This window comes from Bremia lactucae, linkage group LG4 (genome assembly GCF_004359215.1).
Source record: "Bremia lactucae strain SF5 linkage group LG4, whole genome shotgun sequence".
NCBI classification, from domain to species: domain Eukaryota; phylum Oomycota; class Peronosporomycetes; order Peronosporales; family Peronosporaceae; genus Bremia; species Bremia lactucae.
The window spans coordinates 4,937,399-4,947,202 of record NC_090613.1 but is presented as its reverse complement, the minus strand read 5'-3'; the positions used below and the strand labels follow the sequence as shown (position 1 = coordinate 4,947,202).

The 9,804-nt window shown below is 46.0% G+C and overlaps 2 protein-coding genes across 2 annotated transcripts; one reads left to right on the top strand and one right to left on the bottom strand.

The window, feature by feature from the left end:
- Window positions 1-3,995: 3,995 nt before the first annotated feature.
- On the top strand, window positions 3,996-7,076 carry CCR75_006213 (uncharacterized protein; the record flags this gene model as incomplete). Its single annotated transcript, XM_067964284.1, has 1 exon — window positions 3,996-7,076. One exon carries the CDS (start codon window positions 3,996-3,998, stop codon window positions 7,074-7,076), a length of 3,081 nt encoding a protein of 1,026 aa, XP_067817092.1.
- On the bottom strand, window positions 4,063-9,586 carry CCR75_006212 (uncharacterized protein; the record flags this gene model as incomplete). Its single annotated transcript, XM_067964283.1, has 3 exons — window positions 4,063-7,835; window positions 7,902-8,831; window positions 8,894-9,586. The coding sequence occupies 3 exons, from the start codon at window positions 9,584-9,586 to the stop codon at window positions 7,713-7,715; spliced, it is 1,746 nt and encodes a 581-aa protein (XP_067817091.1). The 3' UTR covers window positions 4,063-7,712.
- Between the last annotated feature and the right edge of the window lie 218 nt (window positions 9,587-9,804).

The window sequence follows — 9,804 nt, the reverse complement described above, 5'->3', positions numbered from 1 at the left end:
CGGTAAAACCCTCGGCGCATGCTGCTGCGCCACTGGCGAGCCTTCTGTCCTCATAGGTTGTTGCAGTCCATTAGTATGGATTTTGTTTTCGGTCTACCAAAAGATTCAGCCGGTAACTCCGGCATAGTGGTCTTTGATGACCGATTGAGTAAAATGGCTCACCGTGCCGGATTCCATTGATGGTGAAGGTACAGCAAGGCTGTTCCTGATCGCGTGTTTCGACAACACGGTTTGCGGTAGCAATTGTCGCTGATCGGGACCCCCGTTTCACGGTTGGACCTTCCAACGTTAACATGCAAGGAAATTGTTGACAGCAAATAATAACGAGTGTCTATGTATGCGTAATTGCTACTTGAAATTGTTAGAGTTTGAAACCTACCGATGCAATACGCAAAAACACATACTTTTTGCTCATAATTCAATATGTGAAGCGTCATGTGATGCATTCTTGTGTCAAATAAAATCTGTGGAAGCGAAGCAAATCTCTCAATTTTTGACATTCCATGACTCCCTTTCAGAAGCCATACAGAGGTTGTAAATAGTAGTAGAATGTATTGGGACTTTTAACAAATAATCGCATCGAAGTAGCATAGCTACATTTACATGCCCCCTGCCAGAACTGTTGGCGCCTCGTCGCAGCCAACGTAATTTTTTTATGGGAGGCGCTTAAACTTTCCATGCTATTATACCTACGAAATGCCACCATCGCAATTAGTCTTAGCAGTACTGTGTGCAATATTTTCTTGATTTTGCACCACAGCTTCAACAGACCCGGTACCATCTGTCGGTATAGTGTACTATCCAATAGAACTTCTGCCCAACTTTTAAGGCTTTTTCTACGACCAGTAACATGCGGGGACCAAATGGCCCCAACATGGGAAAGACTGGACCGCGGAGAAAGTAGATATAATGGTCTATATCTACCAAATGATAAGCTTTTAGAATATTACCATGTAAACTAATATTCTCCAAGTACTATCTACCTTTAGATAATATATTAATTAACAACCTTTAAGTGTAACGATACACCCCATTTAAGCACCCGACTCGGATACTTCGCTAACTTCCTCTGGATCTAGTGTCCCCGCAGGCTCAGCGCTGACGCGCGCAAAGAGAGAGACAGATTGTAGCGGAGCTCCCTCGCTCTTTAAGTCAGAGAAAGACTTTCAGACTCAGAGAGTCACTTAGTTCTATTGAACTAATGGGTTTAACAACTCAGGGAGTCGTAAAACCTATTAAAGCTTAAAAAATTCTAGTTCAAGGGATTCAGGGGTTCGTAGAACCAAGTGGCAACCAGTGCCCAAGAGGATATACCTTAGAAAGGCTTCTACCTCTTACAGATCACTGCGCAAGCCTTAGGAAGGCACTTGACGCTTTAAGACCAAAAGGAAGAACTGCACTTTATTTAATTATTTAATCTAAACCCTTACCCTAGCTAATTATTTTAGATTTCGGCCGCCACATATATATCTGGCGGCGACCGTATTTGTTACTCATAATAAATGGGATTTAAGTAAGTAACTATTTTAGAATAGGATAAAAGGGTATTTTACCCATAAAGTAAATCACAACAACGGTTCTCCGACCGATGTGTGCCTCATTACACCCTTTCCCATCAGACTGTTGCGAGTGACAACATTCACTTCATTTCCTCTTTGAGGTTAGAACTTAAACAGCTAACAGTTCGGTTGTGTTTTTCTTTCCTTTGTCTCATGACAATCAAGCGTGAGTCGCAGACTCTTAGCGGATGGTGGACATTGAAACTCACTCTTCATCAGAGGATGAGAAGAAAGAGCGTCGTTCTTACACGCCTTCTCCTCCGGATGAACGTCGGCGGGACCAAATCCGTTTCCAGAACGTGGTGCCGCTGATGTCTTAACTGCATTGAGCAGGACACGGGACCCTGAGTCCAACATCATTACTAATCCGCTCGATGAAGAGCAAGAGCAAGCAATCCTCATAGAGGAACAAGCTTGTCGACGAGCTGCCGAGATAGCGAAAGCTAAAGCTCATAGTGAATATAGATTCACTCCGCTTAGTGCGGAGCGGGTCACAGCTTGGGCATATGGATCTCCGGTGACCCGGCGAGAACACCGGAGGAGATCGCGGCTCGCGACGCTCCTCATGAGCGATGGCATACTCCAAATGTAATGACGCGAGGTCAGTATCTGACGCGTTTACGTAATCAAGCCCGTGGGGCTTCGGTGTTCTCCATGAGAGAAATTCTGATCGTTTTGTTTCCAAACGAAACAAGGAGTGAAAACGAAGTCTCATTTGAGAACTGGGTCCACCGGGCCCGCCGCCTCGTAATTTTAGGAATATCAGAGTGTCTACGGATAGCGCTGATGTTCGTTTGAAATGGAAGCTTCGCTTCGAATTTGCTAAGCTTAAGGCCAAAGGCCAGTCACGTTCGGCATTTATGCCACAAAACAAAGAGAGGTCTAGCCGATATTTCAGTGCTTCGGTTAACCGCACAACCATGGATCGAAGCCGCACTGAGGCTATAGATCCACCTAATCCCACGTCAAGTGGTGGAAAGCGCCGTTTGACGCGAGTTGACCCTGAGCTTGGCGTCAAAAACGTCAACGGCGTACGGGCAATCTTGCCGAAGAGGTACCTCGAACTCCCAAGAGTTTTCAGAAGAGGGGTACCCTAGCCACTTCACCAGATAGTTATATTGACCCTTACGACGACGTCGCTTTAAAAGTTTTTTTCTTCTCCACGTGAAATTGAAGTTTACCCCGTGCATCAAGCAGCGCAGGAGGGGGCCGAAATTTCAGCGGAAGCATTTGATGCTCTAAAGCAAGAGGTACAACTTCTTCGTGAGGCCCTTGCTCGGGTTGAGAGCTCCTTTGAGGCGGTTCAGAACCGTATTTTGCCCCTGGAGCGTCAGCAACCTCGTTTAGAGGGCCAGCTGGACATCTTGGTGAGGATGCAGCAATCTGTGGCACGACCGCCTGTCTCGGCACAAGCGCCTTAAGTCCACGTGGGAAGGGTCCCGATATGGCTTAAGCAAGCCAACGTAGATCACTGGGTGTGTACGCAGCTTGCTAGGAAGGTTTAGCGTATAAGCTAGGCCCTTTTTGGCCACGACCATAAATGGTCCAATAAAGCGCGGGCGCAATTTGGTCTTGAAGACCGCGAAACCAAGTTGGTATGTAGATTTTTAGCGATTAGTAAAACTCGGTCTCCGACCACTTAAGAATTAATACAGCTTCTGCCTTTGGCATCTGATTGTTCTTTTTGTTTGTCTTGACCATCAGCCATAGTATCCCTTACATGTCTTAAGACACCAAATCGCGTCGCGAGAAATCGCTTACTTGTTTCCGGACGGTAACAGGGCTGATATCAGCATGCCTATCTGCTAATTCTCCCCCACCAAGCCCTTAACCACGCAGTGGTATCGTTAATGGAATGCTTGGGTGGTTGAGTTTGTTGACATAGATCGGGGTATTGCCTGTAGAGGCATGTACAGCGTTATTAAACGCAAACTCCACCACTGGGAGTATTGAGCTCCAGCGCTTTGGTGTCTGAGCACATGCACTGCGTAAAACGTCTTCAATGACGCGATTGACACGTTCAGTTTGACCATCGGACTGCGGATGGCCCGCAATGGACATATCCAACCTGGTGCCAAGCACTTGGTAAATTGATTCCCAGAATTTAAGTTACAAGATCTTCGTCTACATAATAAATAAAAGGTTAATTCCTAAGCTAAGAACTGAGGCTTTGTAGGTAAAGTCCCTACAGGCGTTGGTTGTCCATAACGTTTGAGCAAGCAGGTCATAAGAAGATAAAGCTATCAAAACATACATAAATTTGAGCTACGTCCTCGAAACGCTCTCCATTACAAGTTAAAATGCCCTCTTAGCGTTGTCCATAAGTTAAGTTTGAGCACGACTGTGAAGAAAGTCTTGATAAAGCATCTAAAAATACCCTCTCTAATTCGTTTAAAAAGTCACCCGTAGCTACACTTCTAAGATTTCATTCAAGCGATGGTGATCAAAAGCGTGGTAAAGGTCTCGTACCAGGGCATGCCTGGCGCGTACTCGGAGAAAGCATTGCGCCAGCTGCTAGGATCATCTGCTAGCATTGTATCCGTGGGGTATTCGTCGTTTGACGAGACGTTTCTTGCGGTTCAAAACGAAGATGCTGACTTTGGTGTGGTGCCCATTGAGAATGCATTGGGCGGCAGCATCCACGCCAATTACGATTTGCTCCTGAAGTTTGGTCTACATATTGTCGGAGAGTATGATTTGCGCGTTGAGCATTCGCTTTTGGCGTTACCGGGTGTCAAAGCAAGTGACGTTACGACAGTCATAAGCCATCCGCAGGCTTTGGCCCAGTGTGCCCACACAATTGCATCCATGGGCGCAAAGCCGCGCGCAGAATACGATACGGCTGGAAGCGCCAAGATGGTAGCTGATAACATGTGGAAGGATACAGCGGCTGTGGCCAGCGACTTGGCAGCAGAATACTACGGTCTTAATGTTTTGCAGCGGAACATTGAGGACGACCCCGGAAACTTCACCCGTTTCTTGCTCTTAAGCAAATCAAAGGACACGGGTCTCGACGATTCTGCCACCACTGAATTCAAGACATCGCTCGTATTCTCCTTTGTCGATTGCAATGAAAAGGGTCAGTTATATAAAGCCCTCTCGGCGTTTTCGTTGCGAGAGATTGACATGTCCAAGATTGAAAGCCGACCGTGGGGACACACGGCTGAGCGACAATATCAAGCCTCGACAGACTATTCTGAATTGGTTGAAAATGGCCGTCAAAAGTACAGTTATCTCTTTTACGTCGATCTGATTGGCCACCAAATGGATGAAAAAGTTGGAAATGCCTTGCGTCATTTGCGGGAATTTTGCAAATTTGTGCGTGTATTGGGATCATACCCGACCCAGGGAAAGCTACGGAATGACGTTCGCCAACTACTAGAGGCTGTGGGTGCCAATCCAGCGACTAGTAGTCCCAGCTCGGCGATCGCACTGCACGAGTCGAAACCCGTGCGCTTAAAAATCGGTATCTATGGGTTTGGAAATTTTGGCCAATTTTTAGCTAAGACTATGACCAAGTCACACGATGTGCGCGCTACATCAAGAACCGACTATTCAAGTGTTGCTGCGCAACTAGGATGCCAGTATTTCTCTTCTTCGACTCAGCTGGAGCAGTTTTTCGATCAGCTGCATGTTCTTGTCGTCTGTGTTAGCATATTGTCGTTTGAAAGGGTCTTGAGCACGATACCTCGGCATTTGTTGAAAAATCTCGTCATCGTTGACGTTTTGTCCGTCAAGACGCATCCAAAGCAGGTTCTGCTCCGTGATTTTCCTCAAAGTACAAGTATATTATGCACGCACCCCATGTTTGGTCCAGAAAGTGGCAAGTATTCATGGCGTGGCCTTCCGATGATGTTTGAGAAGGTTCGAATTTGTTCCAGTGAGCACAATCTTGTGATGGACAATTTCTTGCGCCTTTTTGAGACGGAACAGTGTCATATGCTGGAAATGAGTTGCGAGGCGCACGATGAATATGCGGCCAGTAGCCAATTTCTGACTCACTTGACTGGTCGTATCCTCAGCGTTCAAGGCGTTAAGAATACGCCGATTGATACACGAGGTTTCAAGAATCTTGTTCGACTTGTAGAAGATACGTGCAAAGACAGTTTTGAATTATTCCAGGGACTTTATACGTTTAATCCCAACTCGGAGCAGCAAATTCAAAAGTTTCGAGAATCCTTGGACGAAGTGACGCACAAATTGGGCAGATTGCCGAGATGTACGTCAAGTGACGCTACGATGACGGAGATGTATCCGCAGAATCCATTACTCGGAACTATTGCATCCTCTAAGACGGTTGTAATCCATGGCATGGCAAAACAGCTTGAGGCCGAGGGAAAGCAGGTGTATTCGCTGTGCGTAGGTGAACCCGACTTTTCTCCTGCAGACCGTGTATTGAAAGCAGGCATGATGGCCTTGGAGCAAGGAAATGTCAAGTATACGGATGTAAGGGGTACGATGGAGCTGCGGACGCTGATTGCACAGTATTTGAAGACGTGCAAGGGCCTGACTTACGACCCGCTGTCAGAGATTTTAGTGTCCAACGGGGCAAAGCAATCAGTGTACCAGGCGTTGCTAACGATCACAAAACCTGGTGAGCAAGTGTTGATCCCAGCACCCTACTGGGTGAGCTACCCTGAGATGGTCAAACTTACGGGTGGAGAGCCTGTTATTTTACAAATGAAGCAGTCGGATAATTATCTAATTGATCCTGTCAAGCTAGAAAGCGCTCTAATGAAAAACCCGCGCATAAAATCGCTAATGTTGTGTAACCCGAGTAACCCTGCTGGTACAATGCATTCTCCAGCACAGCTAGAGAGTATTGCTGCGATTTTGCGCAAGCCTCAATTTCGTCACATTCTCGTGATAGCTGACGAAATATATGAACAACTCGTATATCAGGATGAAGGAGAGGCAAAGCGCATCCATCAGAGCTTTGCGACATTGCCAGGCATGTACGAGCGCACGCTGACTGTGAATGGATTTTCCAAGTCGCATGCGATGCCAGGGCTGCGTATTGGCTACTTAGCTGCACCAAAGTACTTTGTACAAGTGTGTACGAAGTTGCAGGGTCAGCTGACGTCTTGCGCAAACTCGGTGGGCCAAGCTACAGCTGTTGAGGCAATGAAATTTGAGATGGAGTGTGTGTCTCAGAATAAAGAGCGTATGACGGAAACACTGGCAATTATGGATGCGAAGCGTAAATACGTTGTTAAACGCTTGCAGGGAATTCCCCACCTAAACTTTGCTTACCCGACATCGGCATTTTATGTGTTTTTAGACCTGACGTCGTACTTTGAGGGCAAACAAGGTGTGACGGCCGATAAAAGCGAGGTAATTAAGGACGCAGATGAATATTGCGAGTACCTGCTTCGTCATTACCATGTGGCTCTGGTGCCTGGCTCAGCGTTTGGTGTAATGAACGGTCTTCGCATCTCATACGCTAGCTCGATGGAGACGATCATGTGTGCTATGGACGGTCTAGAGCAATCGCTTGGTGCGTTGACGTTTGAATGAATTGCTAAAGCTACTCAAAGAATAGACTTTGTAATCTTTGCAGCTTAGATAAATGAGGTTTCCCATTGATCTTTAACCAATAACGCTAAAAGCGATTCAAGACAAAGCTTAAAGTCGCTATATCATTCAGAAAATAGGAACTGTAGTAAGCTGGTATCACAGTCATGTTGTTGCGAAACGAGTCATACGAGTATGTGAACAGCAAATCTCGGCACAACAAAGTGTAGTTCATTATCTAAAGCATCGCCATAGCGTGACTTGTCATATATTTCAGCTCCAACTCGAAACCATTGCGTATCCAAATTCGGCATCTTACATTTGAGTAGACCACAGCTTGCTCAAACAAACAAAATCTGCGACGTTATACGACAGATAGAAGTAGCTGTGAATCCGGTTTCGACACGAATGGGACGACAACACAATGGTTCAATGGACACCATGGCTCACTCGATAGATCTCTCGACTATGCTTAAAATGTTGACATTCAAGTTCCTGACAAGAACGGTCATTGTATTTCGATGATTCTGCGCGTACGAGCTGATAAACGTCAGAAGTACACGATTGGAAAGATTCTCCCTCAACTTCCACGGCATTCGATTGCATTACCAACCTAAAACGCTTTCATAGCTGCTATAGTTAAATGCATTCCACAAGATTGCACACTGAGTAAAAGAATAGAGGGAGAACTAAGTTATCGATCTGTGCCGTCGCAGCTTCTAATATGGTCGTCAGGAATACTGCACACGTTAATTTAACAACCTAAGCTTCGAACGCGCAACAACAACACTGAGCTCGTCATCTTAAAATATACTGGCGCATTCGTACCTGCACATAGTCAGCTCCAATAATACCGCGATGATTCTGGAGCAGTCCTGATGCTATCATTATCGAAATAAAAACAGCGACAGATCCTTCGACGGTCTTGGTCCCAAAAACCATGCGCTTGCCGACGCTCGAGCCCACAACGGCTCCCATTGCGTCGCCAATACCCAAGGCTACCACGCCAGCATTCATTACGAGAGGAGAAGGAGGATTTGGAGGAGGCACGAGCCACAGCGGAAGTGCACAGCCAATTAAAAGATACGAATGGGTCAAGATGACACGTCCAGCTTCACGAGAATCGATGAATGACTTCATGAACGAAGCAATAGAGCGACCGAATGGTGGTAATGACATTGCACGGACGCACTCGACAATAATAAAGACGCTTAGTGCGACTCCATAGCTTAATGACAGCATCGGCGCATCAAAAAATGATGGAGGACCGAGCATTAGGACTACCAAAAAGTGAAAATATTTTCTTGTCACAATGTTGCGAAGTTTAAAGTGTTTTGAGGCAAATGCGACGATTGGGACCAATATAATAAGACAAGAAATCCAGTACACAATGAGTGCAAGTCGCGGTGGCACTAGCATAACTCCAGATATGCTCGGTTCGGTGAGGAAATCTAACAGCCACGCGAATGGATTCCATGTCTGCAACAACAAACAACTCCATGGATACACGACGCCACCAACGACCACTGTAGCTAACAGTATAAATTGCATGCTTTTATGAAAAGACAACGGCTGGGCGATTTTTGTAGGCGACGACACTCCATTAGACTGAAGCAATGAAATCGAAGCCACGCAGACCAGAAGTGATCCTAGCATACCAACTTCGAGAGCTAAGACAGATTTTGGTCGGTCAATTTCAAAAATGAACCATGCCTGAAAAAGTTTTGGGACACTTTGCAATAGTTGCTGCTTCCTCATCTTCGAAAAAATAAATACACGTATGAGAACTATTGATCTCTCCATTCTATTGATTAACGTACCCTGTGAGTTGTGACGAGCACAAGATCAAAAGCGCACAATCCAATGCCTTGTGCAACGAGTACTGCCTCGCCGATGGTAAATGATCGAGGCAATAGCGTGAGACCCGCAGCCAGCACAATAGCCACAGCAATTCGTGCACCTGTCGCAAGCAGAAATCTTTGTGATGCCTCTGTAGGACTTAAAACGCCAAATACAATTGGGAGCAGCACCACGTCCACCAAAAGGTTGATTTGAAGCGATGTCATCGATCGAAAGACTACAAATTTAAGTAATGCGCTGAATCCAATAGAAATGCTGACCCACGCGTAAAAACACGTAAAACTTGAAAAACTGCCTACTTGGTATATTTCGGCTAGTAGGCGACTCAGTAGTACTAGAGGTGGTAACAAGCATCCCACAGCAAGCCCAGAATCATGCTTATTTCTGCAAGACATTCGCAATGAATGAGACGCTTGTGGTCGATAAAGAGATGATAATATAGCCAAGAAGCAAAGGATGTAGAAGCCATAAAGCACGTGCGACATGGTAGCGACCTGCAGCAACCGCTGCTCCATCTGCAGCAACACCTCCCCATTGATCGTTTGAGATTTCGCATATTGAGCGACGTGCGAGACCCATGCTGCTGCTAGAACCAGAACTAGCGCTTCGGCTAATTGTGCACGACCTCTCTGTCTCGTACCCTTGCGAAACATTTCATCAACTTTGATCGGGAATAATCTCATTTTGTAACGGGCTAAAGTTGCCCTAATGTTACACAGTCCCCGTTAAGTACACTTGGTGTTCTGAAGGGGATGGTCAATTACTAAATTATAGTAATTAGACCCAGCACTCGGGTGTGGTGCACATTTGTGACCAACCCTTGTGTATGTGATGCACATGGGTGCATTCAAATTAAGAGGGATGACGCCTA